This window comes from Castor canadensis, chromosome 4, assembly GCF_047511655.1.
Source record: "Castor canadensis chromosome 4, mCasCan1.hap1v2, whole genome shotgun sequence".
NCBI lineage: Eukaryota > Metazoa > Chordata > Mammalia > Rodentia > Castoridae > Castor > Castor canadensis.
In genome coordinates, this window is record NC_133389.1 from 89,580,794 (window position 1) to 89,601,189 (window position 20,396).

The 20,396-nt window shown below is 37.3% G+C and overlaps 1 protein-coding gene across 11 annotated transcripts in view; it reads right to left on the bottom strand.

Moving 5' to 3' along the window:
* Nckap5 (NCK associated protein 5) overlaps positions 1-20,396 on the bottom strand; it is a 927,122-nt gene that overhangs the window by 581,619 nt on the left and 325,107 nt on the right. For 9 of the 11 annotated variants that reach the window (XM_074070593.1, XM_074070600.1, XM_074070595.1 and 6 more), the window contains one exon: positions 1,804-1,877. The exons of 1 other annotated variant lie outside the window; for it this stretch is intronic. In XM_074070593.1, the coding sequence (XP_073926694.1) occupies positions 1,804-1,877 (74 nt within the window). Of the gene's footprint in view, positions 1-1,803; positions 1,878-20,396 lie in introns of those variants that run through there. One more of the 11 variants, XM_074070604.1, reaches the window with a different exon arrangement.

Sequence of the window (20,396 nt, forward strand, 5' to 3'; positions counted from 1 at the left end):
TGCCATTATTCTGCCCTATTGTTATTCAAATGGAGCTGTTTTATTAGATTCTGACACCACATATAAGGCTTTGCTTCTTCAACAATAATAATTCCATTTCTGAAGGAAAATGGAAGTGATTGCACACCAAATTCTGAGTTCTTACTTTGTTAGACTAAGTCCATGCTTGAAATGGGATTTTAATTTAACCATATCTAAGAAGACCAAAAGGTTTTTATTAGCTACCTCAAGAAAGCAAGAAAAATAGACTTTTCCATGCAGGTTTTTACTGGCTCAAAGAACCCATGAAGCCATTGCTCCTCACAATGATGTGTTTCAGACATACTTACAGACCAAATTATACTCCAAATTTCTTTAATCATATGGCAGCCACCACTTTTTGTATATTTTTCTCTTGATAGGGTAAATAAAATATTCTATATAAGAAGTTCAAATATAGTCTTGCATATCAATTACATATTAGTTTTCTAATAGATCTATGAAAAATGTAATTAAAAGGTATACCACCATATGCATAGCTGCTGATATTACTTATGCACTAGCTCACAAAAGAAAACAAAATTATAGCTCTCAAAAATAAACCAAGCAAATACCTGCAGCATATCTGCTTTAGCAAACAGACATAAACATTGAATATGACTTTTGTTATGTTCTGCCAACTGCTTTCTATGTACAGAAACAGAATATTTTCTATTACTATGACCAGAAATCTGTTTTCCAGTAGGAAAATTATATGAGCAGAACAAATTAAAATACATGGCACTTTACCCAGGAACTAGAACTAGTTAGGGAAGATGAATTTCTTTGGTTATTAGAATTTTGAGGTTATTAGAATGATGCATGAAGAAAAAACAGCCTGGCCCTGAGTTCAGTGGTAATGAATCTGAATGAGGTTTGTCAGGAAAGTCATAGGGTCTGTGTCTAGAGAGAGCACTACCAGCTAAAAGATTAAAAGATAATAAAAGACTAACCCTTGGTGAGGCAAAGGTAATCACATGAAACAATCCCAGCAAAATGCAAGCATCATGTAATTAGGCATCAGCATATTTATTTCAAAACCCAAGAGCTATAGAAATTTAGAAAAATGGATTTGAATTCCATAATGGTGTCTATAGGCAACATGACCACATGGACCCTAAAAATCCAGCTTATGACCACACAACCATCTTTGTCATTCTATTCCCAAGAGGTCCCAGGGAAAGAATAAGTGGCTTGAGAGTTTGACTTCTATAATATCCATTGTATTTCCAATGTACTTGCACAAATATTCTCAGATAGCTTTCTTTACCTACAGTCAGAACATATCATGTAAAATAAAAACTAAATGTCAAAGAACTATACAACAACATCCCTAAAACATTCAACTTTGATAACAAGAAGAAAACATTCAACTTTGATAAGAAGTAGAATTTTTTTTCAAGAAGTAGAATTTTGAAGCAGAAATGTTCTATTACTTAGAGAAAAACTTCAGAGAATTCATGTTTTACTTTCTTCCATATTTTAAGCCTGGGATGTGACTCTGAGCAAATTACTTTTAATTCCTTGGCCTTGACAAGTTTCAGAATTCTTGCCTCCTTGCTCTGAGCAGCTCCTAGACTCAAGGACAATTTTGGCACTGTCTCTTTACTTCCATTAAAGGAATGACATTCCCTAAGAAGCATTTGGTGATTTTTGCCTACAAAGGTGCCTCTAGCACCAAGTGGAAGGAGAAACTTTTTTTCTCACTCCCTGCTTCAAGTTCAAGATCAAAGATATACTCACTGCTACCTGAGCAAATCAGGAAAGAACATGAATTTAACTCACCTCCAAAGACTTCTGTGTTGTTCCTCAAGTTGAGTTAGCAGGTGCTCAATGTATTTATTAGAGTCCATGTATTCCTGCACAAACAGAACAAGGCAAATAAACCTCATTACAATAGTCACCAGATCCTAAGACTACATCCACATGACTGCAAGGGATGTTTTTGACAAAATAATTCCTAGGTTCTAGAACTTTGCTTCTAGATTTACAAGTCTAGTCATTTGAGGGTGAATACTATTTCCCAAATCATGTGGCAACTTTTCAAAGAAATCTCCAAAAAGAACTAGAAATTTACTGAATCAGCATGAAAAATCCTCTTCTTTACAGAAAAGCCTATACAAGTTCATAGTTAACTACACTGGAGTCCATGTGTTCTAGCATATAAAGGTAAGTGTTGCTGCCTACATTAGGAGAAAAATAAAATAGACAATACAAGTCTTGATTTCACTGGTTTTATGTCAGGTACTTCAAAACTATATAGAATGCCTCTTATATGTATCCCATTAATCAGGCATTTGTGTACATTGGTGGATATCTACTTTCCTTCATTTCCTTACATATACACAGAAGAGTGTTTGCTTAACTTTAGTCTTAGAAGATAAATCACTGGCTTCTAAGAATACATAAAAGGCAAAGTGTATCTTGTTCTGTAGAAATGTGTATGAAAATATTTGCATAAATCATACCATATTTTCAAGAAACATGTCTGCAAAGTGAAGAGTTCATTTTTCACGAGAATTATGCAAAAAGTTTATAGAATATTACATCTGATTTTTCAATTTGCTATTTTTAAATATGAGATTCATATTTTATGGAGGTTAATTGTAAATACAGTATGTATAACTTTGTATGATATTACTTCATTCTGAATCTGCTGTTTCTTTCGCTTTTTGGTTGAAGATCTAGCCTGCAGGCTAAGATGGGGTATGCAATGAAGTCAATATTAAAGTTTCCATGACACCTACTGTTTTCTTTCTATGGATTTAAAGTAAATTGGGAGCTTTGATTAATAGTGATATTTCTCTTTCTGAAATACAGATTTATTATTCAACATTATTCTATTACTCTTTATTCCATTATTCTTACCAGAATCTTCACTATAATAAGTGGATGGAAGACACCTAGAAGTTGATCTGATACAATGGAAGAGCCCAGTCTTGAGATTCTGATCCTGGCTCTACTCATGTGAACTTTAAAGAGCCTTGTTTTCTTTCCCAGAACATTTCAGAATGCTAAATGTAAAACATTTCATGGCATACTAAGTCCTTGTCTAGCTAAAAACTTATGATCCTAAGGTATTATAATTCTGTTACAGATAATTAGCTAAGGAGTTTTATGCTTATTGAATAAACACTCATTTTCAAGTGACTACTGAATAGTTCCTTAAACAAGATGACTGCAGAAATGTCTGCTGCTGCAGGAAGTTACAACATAGATGGCCATAGTTTTAAGTGTCCTAATCAAGGCTGAAATTATGATTTAGAATGCTTGACATCATCAAAGACATTAATTATCAAGTATTTTCAATGGAAAAAGATTTAAAGTTATTGTTCCCAAGTAGAAACAAATCTCAAAGTCATTTATCCATTCTTCGTTTGACAATTCTTTCAACATAGATGATGTGCCAAGTGCTATTCTAAGTTCTATAGACATTGTATTAAAAGGGAGAAAGCCACTCCGTCAAGCTTACATTCTGCTAAGGGAAATATAAATAAATGAACACAAATAAAAAACAGAAGGAAATAAAAAGATGGTAAGAAAGACTTGAAATGAGAAGCACAGCTAATTCATATAAAGTAATCTTAACAAGTCAGAGGTGGGAGTTGAAAGGTATAATGATGATAAACATGTTCTCCAAATCAAAGTTTTAGAATCAAATCTTGGTTTTGAATTGCTAGCTATGGCTATCCTAGGCAAATCACTTAATCTCACTAAGCTTTAATGTCTTCATCTTTATCAGAGGGATAAGTAATATGTATCTTGTGAAGGAGTTGTAAGGATTAAGTGTTTTAAGTACATATATACCAGCATGTGTGCCAAATAATAGGCATAACCTTTTTAAAAGTACTGTATACCTCTTGTCAAAAGAAGAGCAGTCATTTTACGAAATGAAGGTATTATCCATTTTCTCATCTCTTACCAAGCTTTAAGATTTTTAAGCATATACTGCTTGTGAACTGAAGCTCTCTGAAGAAGTTGTATCCATATTAAAGATTCTGTAGACCTTTTAACCTTGACTAACTAGAGCATTTTGACTGTCAAGAAATGGAATGCTACAGGTAGAGTCAAGAATATCTTGGTCTGTGGTCTCTCTAACAATCACTTACTTAAGTATCTTACTTACTTACTTACTTTTGTATCTGACCTAACATTCTTGTGACTACTAGATAAACCTCTCAGAATGTACTATCAAGCTCAACAGACCTCTGATCTCCACCAACCCTAAAGCTAAGAACACTATAAGGCTGTAGCCTACCTACCTAATGCCCACCAAAGTACTTGGTAGCTGTATTGATTTATGACTTTCTTCAGTTTTGTGACTTTTTGTTCTATGATTTTCTTTTGTTCAGCAACTGTCAAAGTTATAGCCATTATTTTATATCAATCAATAAATCAGTAGGTTATAGTTGCTGAATATTAAAATAAGAAGCTAGGCAAAGACTCTTAATAATACAGATTCCCAATCATCAAATGTACTTGTCAATGGATGAGGTTTAAAATCTGTTTTAGGGGCTGCAGATGTAACGCAGTGTAACAGTACACACCTAGCTTGTGCAAAACCCTGGGTTTGATTTCCAGACCCCCAAAAAATCTGTTTTGAATAGCACTACTAGTTACTTCTGTTTAAACTAGCTTTATCTAATTTTCCATAAAATAATCATGACAATAAATCTTAAACAACAGGAAAGTAATATTCTAGATTCTCCACACCTCATTTCAGTTTTATTTTCCTCTATAGCTCTCTTATTTCTAAAAATCCAATATATTTTAGTTATTTAAATATTTGGGTACTGCGTACTACCTGCTTCCCTCCCCCAAACACATACCTACTATAAGGCTAGCAGAAGTTGAGAAGAAAAGGTACATGAAGCTCATACATACTTTTTTGTTAAGTAAAACTGTTTTCCCTTACCAAAAAGAACCTAGAACTTCTCTTATACTTTTATTATTTCTGGGAAAGTTAGTTAATAATGAAAAGTCCTTATCCTTCTGTAAAATTAAGATTGGACTTTTCCCCTTGGGAATTTTATCCATCTATTTATAGATTAATCCCAAGAAAACAATGGAGGGTGACAGTCACGGGCCTGGCAGTGCTGTACAGTGAAACTCTAGTCACAGTAAGTAAAATGCTAGCGGGTCAGTGATTAGGAAAAGGGCTTTGGTAACAAGTACATACTGGAGGTTATTGTACAGAGACTTCAGTATTCCAAAATGTCATAGGCAAATGGAAAAAGGAGAATGCCAGATGGGTCATTTCAGAATAAACGTAAAAAAATACAACATAGAACCCATGAAAGCATTTCAGGACAAGAGAAATAACATCATCCTGAATCACAAGAGAGTATATGGCTCACACGCGATTTACAAGAAAATCACCAAGCATTGTTTTAGAAAGCCTTCGCATGTTTGGGAGTATTTAGAAAGACATGTTCTCTGACACACATGCAGACAGCCTTTACATCTGCTGGGATGAAGAGACAGAATTAGATTTAAGAAGATAATGAACAGTAAAGATAATAATATGAAATAAAATAGAAAGAGAGAGGGGCAATCTAAGCATTAAGGCGAGACAAACTGCAATAACAGAAATGAAACCAGTCTGTGCCTGTGATTTTTATAATGAGGTGGCCCATGAAATGGTAATTTAGAGAAAAACAGGCAATAGATTTTGGTGTATCTGGTAGTAAAATGTTCACATTGGCCAAGTCTACTTCTCAGTATCTCATTTGGAATCAAGCCCTTCGACTTAGGCTAGCCTTCTTCCATTTCTATGGCATTAACGTAATGCATACAATAGTTGAGTCAGGGAAGAAAGGAAAGTTCACATTTCCATTTTTCATGGCTGTGTCATTGTGCACTAATTTGTTACACATTATCAACGAAAGGTGCCACTTTCTCAAGCCTTGCTTTCTCCGGCACCCACTTCCTATCTTGTTCAGCACAAACTTTATTAAAGTTATTGCGTTAGACTTTTTTGTTGCTGTGACAAAATGCCTGACTGAAACCATTTAAGAAAGGAAGGATTTATTTTGGCTCATGGTTTCAGAGGCTTCGGCTGACTCATTGGTTAGATAGCTTCCTTGCTGTAGGCCTATGGTGAGGCAGAGCGTCATGGTGGCAAGAGTGTTTGGCAGAGGAAAGTTGCTCATCTTGTGGCAAATAGGAAACAGAGAGAGTGAGATAGAGAGAGAAAGAGAGAGACACACAGACACAAAGACAGACAGACTCAGAGACAAAAGAGGCCAGGGCAAGATTTAGTCCCCAAGGACGTGCCCTCAGTGACCTACTTCCTCCAGTTAGGTCTGACCTCCTGAAGTTTCCAGCACCTCCAAAAAGAGTGACACCAGACGTGGATCAAGCTTTCAGCACATGAGACTCTGGGGGACATTTTAGATTCGAATCATAAAGTCATAATTACTAACTTGATGAACATATTCTTCTATTGACTTTCCTGACAATTACAAAAATCACATTAGGTACAGATAACAGAGTTGAAAATGAAAACACATACAATTCTGTGGAGGACTACTTAATCTGTAGCTATGTGAAGAAATAAAGGATAAAGATGAATATGAGTAGAGACAAACGGTATAGATCAGAAAATACATCTTTGTTTAACAATTTCAGCTTTGGAGTATTTGATAAGATTTAAAATGCAAACAGAGGGATAATTAAAAACATTTGGGGCTTTAAAAAAGAGGACATAATTATGTGCATTGGAAGGACTCATCACATTACATTCCAAGTAGAGTTAATGAAACCTAATCCACGCATCCACTGACACAAGAGTAAAATAAAAATAGTTGGGGGGGGGGCAAGTTTCCAACCAAGGAGCATCAAAGGTTGGCTCTATAGCTTCCAACCAGTACAAATGACCATTGAAATTAAATATACAGATAAACCCTATATATTATTTCCAATCAAGCAGCTCCTATAGAACAAGGAACAGAAAGATGTTCTGAAGTGTTCATGAATTCAGAAAACATACGACCTATTTCTTTAATTAAGCACTTAAAGACACGTGTGCATGTCAAAGTTATCTTGGTATATATCAAATATCTTAAAAATGAATAAAAAGTACATGCATGGCTAGGGGTGTAATGCAGTGGTAAAGTGCTTGCCTGGCATGCCCAAGGCCCTGCGTTCAATCCCCAGCACCACAAAAAATGCCATATATTTGTATTGTATTGTGTGTTTATGTATGCACACAATACCTGATCAATCAATTAATATGGAATTTACAATATAAAGGGAAGCTTCAAAAGCAGTTAAGCCAGCCAAACAGATGTCTAAGTAGTATAGATTATAAAATTAAATAAACATAAACATCCCAGAAAGAATATATAGAATATATGATGGGCAGAGGGAGGACCACAGGAAAAAAAGATAAAAATCTCTTAGTATATAGGTACAAAAATTATTGTTCCATTCTTGACTTGGTAATTTAAAAGTTTATGTACAAGGGTGCATTTTGATTACATTTGTACACTTTGGGGAAACTATTTGTTAATACATGTTATAAATTTAAAATAGTGATTTTGTTTTAGCCAAACATTTATGCCTAGAAATTATCCTGAGGAAATAATTAGGCTAGAGCAAATGATGTTCGAGACATTATTTGTGACAATTTAAAAAACCTAGGTGTACCTTAGTTTCCAAAAAACAGGAATGATTAAATAGAAGCATACTATATCTATTTGAAGAATTATATAATTCTTTTAAAAGCTTTTTAAAGAATGTATTATAAAACAAAAACACTCAGTAAAAATTTAAATAAAAGCAGGATACAAAACTGCATAATCCTTTTTGTCACAATTTAAAAGGATTTTTTTTAAAAAGCAGGTAGTATATGGCAATATTACATATTAATTTTCTTCTATGTAATTTTAAAATACTGTAGAATCATTATACATATTTGAAACTGTGACTGTAGCATGGAAAAATACAGCCTCAGAAAATAAGGTCCACAAATATTTGATTATAATTAAATTTTAGAAAACTAGATAAAAAATACTACAGTGAAATAATTTCCATAATATTATATTAATACCAGCTAACTCAAGTTGGTATTTGAAACAATGGTCCTCCTTTCTACTTAACCTTGTCAATATTCTAATTAAAAACACTTCACTAAAATTAGGATTAAGGAGGTTGACAAACATCAAGTTACACCTAGTCATATTTGTATAATATATTTTTAAATTTTTGTCAAAAGTATAGCATTAAAAAGACATCTGTTCCTTGGCTAAAACTTATGCAAATGAGAATCATCTTAGAGATATATTTCGGGAAGTTTGCCTTTCACTCTTTTAATGCAAATGTTTCAGGGCAATTAGTATGAAGCATTAAAAACGATTAGGGGTTTTTAGATATATTCTGTGTAGCATTTAACATGAACCTACTATTGTTTGAAATAGTAGGTCAGTTCTGCGGGAGACCCATTATAAATGAGTCCTATTTATGAGAGGAGTTTAGGTATCATTCATTGGATGTGGAATTTAAAACATAATAGTCTATCAAAGCATATAGAACTCAAAAAACTCCTACAGATCATCTTCACGTTCTAATCAGCGAAGTTTGTGAAATCTTGGCAGCAATTTTGTGACCAGTAATGCAGAATTCCCAGTCTACCTTTGGGCAAAAAAGCAACAGCGAGGGGGCCAGGTGTTCAAAGCAACAGAAATGTCATTAGACACAGGAATTTCCACAATTAGGAAATGACTAACCACAATAACATGCCATGCTGCCCTCAAAAATGATTTTGTCATCTTAATGAAAAGGTACATATGCACAGCAAGGGTAAATTACTAAGCATACCCACTTTGGGAGTTACACAGGCAAGGAAATAAATAGAAAGGTGTTTCGGTCTTAACTGGCATCTGCGCCAACACAAATTTTCTAAGGGGACATCTTTGTATGTTAAACACCACAAACAAATCAGTTCAGGAGCCCCAGCCTTAACAGACGAATTCTACCTTCATTATCTCTCCCTCCAATTGCCACCTCTAATTCCTTTCCCATCCAAGCAATTGAGAGCTTGATTCCACTGCAAGCTCTTCAGTGTGGCTTCTCTATGAAAGTCATTGCCAGCCTCCCCAGGGTGGAATCTCATAACTTAGCTTTGTCTTTTTCTCATGACTAATTCCTGCAGCCACTCTTCTCTCCCTCTTGGTATTCTCTGAAAGTGCCTCATACCACTCTGAGATCTTGTTCTTCTTCATTTCCTATTCTGGCCCTGCATCAAAAGGAAGGTTTGATTCTAGACCCTCTTTCACTTTCTATTAGAAAATCCCATCAACTACCATAGTTTTACCCATCACCAATACTCCAGACACCAAAACATTTATCTCCATGCTACATCCCTCTCTTGAGGCGTAATACTGCATACCTGGTTATGTTAAACAGGTTGCTTTGGATGTACAACCAACCCTCTAAAGTATAGCTTCCTTCTTTTTATATGCTCTGACACCCTGCCATAGTACATGGAACATAGCAATCATTCAAAGGTGATTAAATAAATGAACAAGTAAACTAATTATCTGGGCCAATAGTCATACTCATAACAGGAAATCTGAGATTAGGCTATGATTCTTATCTTCCAGAACTTTTTAATTCCAAAGACTGAAATAGCCATAGAGACATTAGACAGCTATGAAAAAATATGAAAAGAAAAATAGTATTTTCCCTACTCTCTTACATCACGCAATAGAATATTACTAACCCCCAGATGTATGGGATTTTTCCCTACACACCATCCAAAAGAGTACTCTAGAGAACACCAACAGGATGTACTACACTTCAACACAATTCGGATACTATCTTTCTAGTGATAGCATTAAATCCCACAAATTGAAGACTCAGTCTCACATTGACTGCCCCCAACGTCAGATGCAAATCACAAATAGAAGTTTGTCACTTACACTTCTGACTTAGGTTTAATTTGCTAGAGCAGCTAAGAGAACTCAGTGAAGTACTTTATGCATGTCTACCAATTATAAATGACATTACAAAGGCTACAGAGGAACAGCCAGATGGAAGAGAAGCAGAGGGCAAGGTATGGGAGAAGGAACACTCAAAGTATGCCAGGAACCCAGTACTTTGAGGTTTCTATCCTGGACTCTACATAGGTGTGCTTGAAAACATCACTGGCTATTCGTATCCCGTCAACCTTCAAGCCCTCTCCTCCCTCCCAGAGGTTGCAAGGTGGAGCTATAAGTTCTAGTGCTCTAATCACATAGTTGGTTCCTCTGGTAACCATCTCCCTCCTGCACGCACCAAGAATCTTCTCATTACAACAAGAGAAAACTCCTATCACCCTGGAAATTCTGAGGGACTAAGGAGCTCTGTGCCAGACACCAAAGGTCAAGGACCAAATATTAGAAGAAAAGATTCTCCTAGTATTCCTATCGACAATGTTCAGGAGTTCTGTGCCAGGAAAAGAGGGAAAAAAAACCCAAATGCATATTTCTTATTTTATCATACCTTCACAGTAGTGTTCAAAAATTCTTGTATTCTCATCTTTCATCTATTAGTACAAACCAGGAACGGTATCACAAAGACAAGCAGTTAATAATTTCACAAAACAATCCGTAACGTTGCAATCCTGAAGACACAGACACATGGCCCATCTATAATATGCAAATCATATGGACTGTCAAAGATTTCAATATCTTACAAAGCCACAACCAAAGTTTGCTAGAAAATGGAAGGGTAACCAAAGGCATGATGACCAGTAAACTCCACAGAGTGAAAACACATCTCTGTAACCTATCTTGTATGAAAACTTCATCGATATTAATTACCAATGACAGAATACAGACAAATAGCACATGTGGCCATTGTAAAGCTTTATTGCCTGCTATTTGGCATCAAGACAGTAGACTAGTACAAGTCAAACTATTGAAACACCTATCCATTGCAGATTTCAAAATTGTCTATATCATGTTTTCCCTTTGTGTCTTTTAAAAACATCTTTCATTCTACCCTAGTTGGCAGATGCCTCTTGAGCTAAAGATGATATTTCCCAGCCTCCTGTTCTGCTAGAGATAAGCATGTGACTGAGTTCAAGCCAGTGAGATGTGAAAAAGAATGGTATGCATAATACCCAGGGAATACCCAACCTAAAGACAAGCTGCTAGCCCATTATGTACTCTTCTCTGGCCCCCTGCCAGAAATATTTCATGTCCAGAGATATTGCCTGTATGTTCACGGTGCCAAATTATTATTATTAAACTACCTGTCTACTGACTCTAATATTTCTGCTTCCATTTGGGTTCTTAGATGTAAAAGAAACAAACAGCTTTCCTACACAATACACTGTATTTTGGGGTCTCTTTGTTATAGTGGTTTAGACTATGCTATATATAATACAATAAATGTCAGTCAACTTCAAAAGGTAGCATGGCAAACAGTGAAATACTAAGCAGCCAACATCTGGTTCTCATTTATCAATTGATTAATTTGTAGTTATTAGTTTTCTAAAAACTCTGTAACAATCCTCATTTGATCCTCACAGCATCTTTCCACCACTTTAATTTAGAAAATGATCACCACTTTAATTTAGAAAATGATCACTCAGATTAAGTATTTGCTTTGGGTCAGACAATGACAGACTAAGATAAGAAACAAAGTTATCTCTCACTCAGTTTGGCATATTTTGCACTCTCCCAAAGAATGCCCTTCTCTCAGCTAACTGCCCTCAAAGTGAGTTTCATGCTGGTGAGATGGAGGTTACCTGCAGAAGGATTCCCTTACACCCCTGCAGGGAAGTTTCTGGCTATGTGCAAAACCATAAAACAAAACAAAGAAATAAATTTCCAACTTCATACTAAGTTGCAGATCTGTCTAAGTTTGGCCTTGTTTCCACTAAGATTTCTCTGCCATACTTCAAAAAAGGACAAGGAGTGATTTAGTCGTATTCTCACATCTGGTACTTTCTTCTAACAAACGAGATGAATCCATACAAGTAAACACCTTTCAATTATATTAAATTGGACGAAGATGCTATTCCAAATACTTATTCTTTCTTGAGTAAAATATAAGTTATAGTTGGTTTTAGGTGAAAAAGGAATGACTACTATATTTCTAAGCAGTCTGTACTATTTTCTCAAATGTTGTTTTTATAAGCACTTTGGGAGATAAGTACATATTGACCAAATGTACTAATTCATTTAGGTCAAAAAACAAAACTCTACTTAATTTAGATTTTTTTCTCTCTTAGGTAGAAGTGAAAATAATTCAATCTGTTCTCAAGTTCTGCAAGTCAGTAACATGTCATTTGTCAGCACGACAAATGCTGTGTAAAAAAGTCACTAAAAAAATTAAAATGACATGGTTAACAGAGTCGTCATTTCAACCTCCACTCTTGCAATGCTGGAGAAACACTGACAGAGGCTTATATACTTGAAAGCTTCAGTTAGGTTCCCAGCCACCCTATGTGGAATAATTTAGCCATGGAAAGTTTAAGGACTAATCCAAATGCTAGTGTTACATCAAAACACTGCAGAATTCACTGATGGATCCATTCCATCAATGTACTGTACTTTCACACACTTTCTTCTGCCCAAATATTAGCTCACAAAATGTCATTTTGCTCACTTACGGTATATCACAGCCTTCTGAGCCTATTAGTATCAATGCCCTTCAAAGTCTGCCCTTATATTCTAATTTTATCTCCCATTACTCCAAGATGCCCTGGGACGCTGATGAAGCCAGGATTCTGGCTTTTCCAGAACAGGCCAAGATACAGATTCTTTGCAACCCTAGGAACCTAGCACAGAATCTGCGAAAATCAGGTGTCAGGAGGTGACAGCGATGTCACCCACTGTTAGAGCCTGCAGGCATTTCTAGAGATTAATGCACCGGAGTTGGGTTACAGCGCCACCTGGGGAGGGCAGTGCTAGTTGCTCCTGTGAAGTGTTCCCATTTGTTCAGCTGAGTTGCCTGGAGGGCTGTTTAACACACAGTGCTGGACTCAGGGCCCAGCTTTAAAGAAGGACTCAGTAAGTGTGGGATGGAGCCCAAGAATGTGCATTTCTAATGAGCTCCCAGGTGATGATGGTCTGCAGACTGTTCTTTGTAGTTCACTGCTTAGAGTAACAGGGATTAGTTTATTCATGAGCCTTATTACCATCCACTGGCCTCTTAAGGAGAAAAAGAGCAATGTATATATGGCCAAATGCAATCTTTCTACAAATATTTGAGTGATTATGTTCTGACACTTTTCTAGATCTGGGGAATGTGGCCAAGAACACAAGCAGAAGTCTCTGTCCTTGTGAGCATTACGTTATTATGGAGGAGACAGATAATTTGCAAAATAAGTGGAGGCAAGAATTATGTGGAAAATCTAGCTAGAGAAGAGGCAAAGGAAGGGCTGTCACAGAAGGATGCAGGTAACAGACTGGTGGAGGAAGAATACAGTGAACAGACCTGGGAGCAACACCTGAAGGAAATGAGGGAACTGACCCAGGTGACAACCTTAGGAAGCTCATTCTAGGCAGCACAAGCACAAAAACTTTGAGGATGGAGTGTGTAGGCTGAAGCCAGTGTGGCCCCAGTCAGAGACTGAGTGAAAGGAGAGAGCTTGTAACAGCCTCATTGCCCTCATAAGGTCTGTGACTTTTGTTCCTAATGAAGTAGTAGGAAATTGCAATGGGATTAGATTTAGGCATTAAACAATCTCACCTAAGTCTTGGTAGAATCCATCTGGCTTCTGTTGACTACAGGAACGGGGCAGGAGTAGAGCAGGGAGATCAGATGGCAAGCTCATAGAGATGCAATCACTTTGACTAGGGACATCACAGGGAGAACCATGAGTTATTGGATTTGAGATTTGTTTTAAAGATGGAAGTGATATTTTATTGATGAACTGAATGTAGAATATGAAGAAAAGAGAATCAAAGGCAGTATTTGTGTTCAGGCCTAAGCAATTGGATACTGTGATATTTACTGAAACTGAGAATGGAGCAAGCTGTTACAAGGGGTATTAAGTAAGTTATTCTCCTTTGGGCAGTTACATTTGAGATGTCTGTTACATATGAGAGAGATGTCAAGATGGCCATTAGTGTCCAGGAATTTGGGGGTCCAGTGTGTATGGAGCCATGATACTGAATAAGGTTACCTGAGGAAGGAACCATACCACAGAGAAAAGGACCCAGAGGTTGGTAAGAGAAGCCACCAGTATACAAAGGAGAGGCCAGTAAGGGACAGCAGGAGAGCCTGTATTTCAGGACAAAGTGTTCCAAGAACAAGGCGTAGAAAACACAGCCAAGGATCCAGTACAACAGATCTCCAGACTGACCAAATTTGCCAACATAGAGGCCATTAACGGTCCAACAAAAGCAAATTTAGTGGAGAGCATTTTCCAAATGCCTTAATGTGGAGGGTGGGAGCCAAGGAAGGAAAAGAGAGAAATTTGATGCCAGGGCAAAGAGAACAAGTAGGAACAAAGCTACAAGAAATCATCATATGATTTTTAAAGTCCAGGGTGCCTGAGAGACGTTGGAGGCACTTGGGAAAATAGCAGAGCTTCAGAGCCACCCCAGAGATTCAGGTTCAGTAAGTCTGGAAATAAACTGGGGTCCAGAAATCTAACTTTAACAAGAACTTGGAGGAAGATATTGCTAGTTCTCCCTGGGGCCCCTTTGGGGCAGTTTCCCAAGTGTATGTATCGGTCTTTTCTGAGGACCTAAGGCAATTAAACAAACTATCAACTACCAGTCAACCAATCAAACCTTCCCATGAAATATCTAAAACACATTTTCTACCCAGGTGATTTATGGCTCTGAGGTCTCTGGTCATTCATGTGTCATCAAAGAAGCAGAGTAAACATGAAGATGTTTAGAAAGAGAGAACATCCGCATTGGATCCAGGAAACTCTTCTAAGAACACGTGGGCTGCCTACCCTGTCTTTGGCACATGACAGGGCCATTAAAATATTTTAAGTTCTTTGGTTTTTTGTGTTATAATTATCCTTATGAGACTTTCCTCAAGAAATGGGCAATCTCCTTCAGAGTGGGAAAATTTTGCATTTGAGCATTAATGCACAAACCTTGTTTGGATTTGATCTTCAAGCCAGAAAGCATTGGTGGCACTTCTCTAGGTGTAAGGGATTTCAGACTCCCTACTGCCTCTGTTGGGGATGACTGGTACTCAGGAAAGATCACATTTCTGTCACTACGTTCATGCAAAAATGAAAGTATTATACCTGACCTGAGTTTCCTTGCTCTCACAAGGCTGCAAGCTATTGTTTTCATGAAACATAAATATTTTTCAGACTTGTTTTGGTGAAAAGAACCATTAGCTCTGTCTTCTTTTTGCATCGTCTACAACAAAAAGGCCTTAGAACATGTTAATAACCACAAGTGACCACCATGTTTTCTTCTCACCCCTAAATTCAGTCTCTCTCCATGGTAACATCAAGTGATGTATTACAGGACACCATAGTTATCCCTCTGACACCCAATTCAAGATGGAACCCCTGAAGAGACATCATCTTCTGAGCACCCTCTTCAGATCTAATATTCTATAAGTATAGACACTCCTCCCTATACACCAATGATAAATCTATATCATCCATGCAAAATATGAAAGCAATCCAAGAGATAAAAAGAATTCTGTAAGTTAGAAGTTATCTGTATCTAACCAATGACCAAAGCTACAAGATCACACCTCAAAATGTTCAAGAGAACACTACTATTAAGGTTAAAAGGACAGAAGTAGAAAAAACTCTAAGCTCAGACCAAACATCAGGAATAGGAAGGAAAGGCAAAACAGGACCTATCTGGGGGGTGGGTACCAGTGGGAGGGGAGAGACTATAAAGAAAGGGGGTCAGAGGGTGAATATTGTGGAAATATTCTGTATACATGTATGTAAATGGAAAAATGAGACTGGTTGAAACTATTCCAGGAATGGGGGACAGGGAAGGATAAAGGAGAATGATGGAGGGGGCGAACTCAACTATGATATATTGTAAGAAATTTTGTAAATGTCACAATGCACCCCTAGTACAACAATAATAAAAATAAGTTATAAAAAAGAATAGAGGGGACATCTAAGCAACAACTTGTGTGATGAATTTTTATGTGATATTTTTTGGTCATCCCTCTTCCCATACATAATTAAGATAAATAGGAAGAAAGTTTGAACTCAGGATAAAAAAGAATTTTCCTTTACTGAGGATTATGTTTCAATCTGGTGGGGCAGGGCCATGAGGCTGGGACAGGGTTTGGTGTTTGGTTCTGGACAGGTATAAAGGTCCAAAGAAAGAAGTGAAGCAGGAGAATGGGGTGCAGCTCAGGAGTAGAGCATAGCTTTGCAAGGCCCTGGGTTAAATTCCCAGCTCCAAAAGGAAAACAAACAAACAAAATACCAACAGCCAAGCAGAGACAGAATTCACTGGTACCTTGTCAGGAGACACTGCAGGCCAATGGCCTGCTCCGTAAACTTGCTCTTCCATTAAGGTTGTCATCTTGGAGGGTTTCATGTTACAAGCCCTGCATTCTTCTTCAGATTGGCAACTTTAGTGTTGAAAGTACTTGACCTTGTCTAATATCCTCTACAAAGAAACCATCTCTACAGAAAGACGCTGAAATCCCCCAAGGACTGGATAATTGGTATTTCAATATGGTTTCCTACACCAAGACCAGAACTTCTATAAGAATCAAAGCTTTGCTTAGGGCAGAAATGGACACATCTAGCTGTTACTCTTCATTTTCAGATCTTTAAATCTGACCATGAAATTGTCAAACAGGATCTAAAAGGTGGGAGAGTCAGAGTGAATACCCACTTTTGGCCACAGGCCTCTGCCTCCTAAAAACATAGACCCATCAAGGGGCCATATACTATTTTCACAGGGCATCCCTCTTTCCAAATTGTAGTTTTAGTAGTTCCATCAAGGAAGAACATGGAAAAGGACAACAGTGAGAAGCTAGGCTTGCTTCTGAGACCACAGAATCAGTTTCTCCTGCTACTTGGCTTTCCGAGACTCAGCCCTGGCTTTAGTTGATTCTCTAGAATCAGGATAAATAGCTTCTAGGAGAATCATGTCTACCAAATCAACTGTTAATCATACAGAGATTTCAGCTTGGAGAGAAAGACTATAGATGATGGAGAGAAAGCACTGAGGAAGCATCAACTATAAGCTTATTAGAAATGCCAACTCCTGGATTTTTCTCAGACCTACTGATCCCTGGAGATGTAGGGACCCAACATACTACATTTCTAGTGAGCCTTTTATAGGATTCTGATTGCACTAAACTTTGAGAATCTGTATTTAATACAGGGTCGACTAACCCACCATTATTACACTCACTCATTCCCTGTGCAAGAAAAATAAGTTCAGCAGCAAACATTTCCCTTTCTGTGCCAACACAGAGACCAAAGTTAAACACAATCTTGTTTTTCATCATCTTCTACTCTCAACTCTATAGCTTGTTATATGTGAAGCAATTTAAGACTATCCTCAGAAGAGCCCCAAATGTCTTGTGGTATAAAGTGATTATCACTCTTCTGATTAAAAAGAACGTTTATTGGTGGTGACCTGGAGGGCTGATACAACCCAAAGTAAATAGCACTGTGCCCTGTTTGAAAGGTAATTAGAAAGCCATTTTACTCTAACAGTGGAAAGTCTCTCTGATCCAGAGGAAAGAAATTTCTTATCTATTGAAAGACAAGACAAATTAAATCTGTGATAGAACATGGTTATGGGAATCTGAACTCACCCACTGGAAAATAAAAAGAAATATTGTGACACATCTTAACTTTTAATTCATAAAGAGACCTTGTGTGCAGTGCCCTCATCTATGTGCCAATTCATCTCTGGAAGGTAAGTAGTATTGGACTGCAGAAATTCAGCCTTTCTCACTGTCTGATCACCTGCTGACCCTCTCTTGGTTCTTTCCAAGTCTCAATAAATAGTATATTCAACCTCAGTTAAATGCCCATTTTAGAAAATCATTCTAAGACTACATCAATTGTTCTCCCAGTGGAGTCTCCTGACCATAATCTTAAGCTTTTTCCCAGACCCACTGATCTCTAGAGGTGGTGGGGACCAACAATCTACATCTGTAACAAGGTGATTTTGATCTCACTAAACTTCCGTCGTCATTATGTTCATTCATCCCCCATGCATATGCCATGTCCTCTCCCCTATTAAGAGTCACTAGCCATTTGAGGCTATCATTAATTTCTTGAGTTGCCATCAGCATTCAATTACAAATTATTCAAAATTTCTTGTAAAATCACATGTTGAGGGTGGGAGATAGGAGACATTAGGTGATGCAATTCCTTGAAAAATCCAAGTTTAATTAAAATAATGCAAAACAAGAACCCTCACTTCTCTGAAGCCATTTTAAAGACCAGCATGAGAGTGGTACCCATGCTAAATAAGATACAGGTGTATCTGGGCTATTTTTTTTTTAAATCTCTCCTTGCAAAGTGTTAAGTTGCTAAAGCCATTCAGTGAGTAGACTGTGAACCCTTGGTATCTGAAAAGATACCTGGGCTCATGTAGGTGATTGATACTGCGACAATCATCAAACAGGAACTGTGTTTTTAAATATACACAGTTGGGGTAGCAAGGCAGATAGGAAAATAATTTTCCTCTCCTAATCCTTATTTCTGATGAAAATCAGTCACAGCTAGACAAGGCAGATGTGTTAAATCAATTTAAGAAGGCAATTTACTATGATGAGGTTGTTAAGGAGTCACAAGGAACATCAGAAAGTTTATGCAAATATTTTTGGGAATTTGTTCCAAGTATGCAAATGTCACATAACTAGTTATCATGCTTTTCATGCAAAATTAAATTTGTATAATAACGAATCTCACTCAAGAATAAGGCTAGTTAACATGAAAAGAACCCTCATTTTTATATCTGAAAGGCTGCAAATTGAGGGTAAACTGCAGGTGAAACTAATTTCAGCCTTCTGCATTTTTACTCATTTGAGGGGCAAAGAAAACCAAGTGCAACAAAAGATGGGAGGGTGCCCTGACTCCAGAGGGCACTTGTATGGATGCAAGAGTCACAAGAAATGGAAGCAATGAAACATTCTGCTTTCTGGACTAGATTATTTCAGCTACCATTAACCAGATAGTTTTTTAGCTTCTCATTATTATGGACAGGCTCAGTGCTATCATTTAATATTTGTCAGAAAAAACCCAAACTTCTGTTTTGAAATCCCTCTAAAATGTAACAACTGCTCAGTCCCTGCCTGTCTGCTGGCCCCAGGCTTTCAGGCTGAAGAGAATGGGGACTTCCAGCTCAGTCGCTTGCCCTAACTCACTCTGTCAACAGCCTCACTAGCAGGTGGGATCTCTGGACTGGGTCTTACTGGAAAAGTTTTTGTGTTTGCTGTTTGTGCTTGGGAATGAGAGAATTAGGCCCTATATATGTTCTGGTCACTTGACCTGTAACCCATCCCTATTTGTTCAGGACTGGGAGCATGAAATTTTCAATGCTATCACTGAACAAGTCCTGGGCAAACCAGTACAAGGTGGTTACTCTATCATGTTCAGACTTTCTTCCATGATTCCTGGACTGCTCATTCCCTACCTCTAGGCTTCAGTTGTTCTAAATGTGCTCCAAATTCCTCACAGGCAATGGGCTGAGCCCCAAACTCTCATGCTACTAAGTAGCCTTAATAACTACCCACTATCTACTACTTTACATCGGCCCAGTCATGGACAGGGCTTGCTTTACTCCAGGTGGACTGCTCTGGAGTATAGGGGTTACCATCTGCCTGAGGATTCACTTAGAGAGCTCCTAGTGTCACCACCACTTCCCTTGGGGCACATCAGTGTGCACTATAGCCATGCTGCCACCCATCCCTGATACTGTGGTGACAGCGCAGTTCTTGGGCTTTCAGTGGGACCAGCCCTTCAGCCAGATGAGTCATGTATTACAGCTAACTGCTCCGCACAAGTCATAGCTGGGGTCCCAGATTTTTACTTAAAGTATACTCTACAATCTATTAGAAATGAATAGTGTACTCTTTGTACCTAGCATGGCTTCTCAATAATCAAGAATTGTTAATCACTTTGCCACATCAGTATTCAATATGGAATGACAAACAGTATTAGTAACATATTTTTAGCAAAAAGAGAAACCCAAAGCTTTATACTAAAGCTAAGAAAAAAAACTTCAAACACAGGAATGTCACATTTATCATTTAAAATGAAAAGATGATATACATGGGAGAGACATTTGGTAAAAATAAAAATAACTAAAACAAAAAAGACAAAAATTCCTGGTTGTTCAGGAATATTAGTTTCCTGTTAAGGTTGGCTGTGAAAAGCACCTATGTCTGTAACTCAACCATCTTTTTGCTTCACCCCAATCTTCGTAATGAAATATTCCCTAGCCAAATACAAAGTT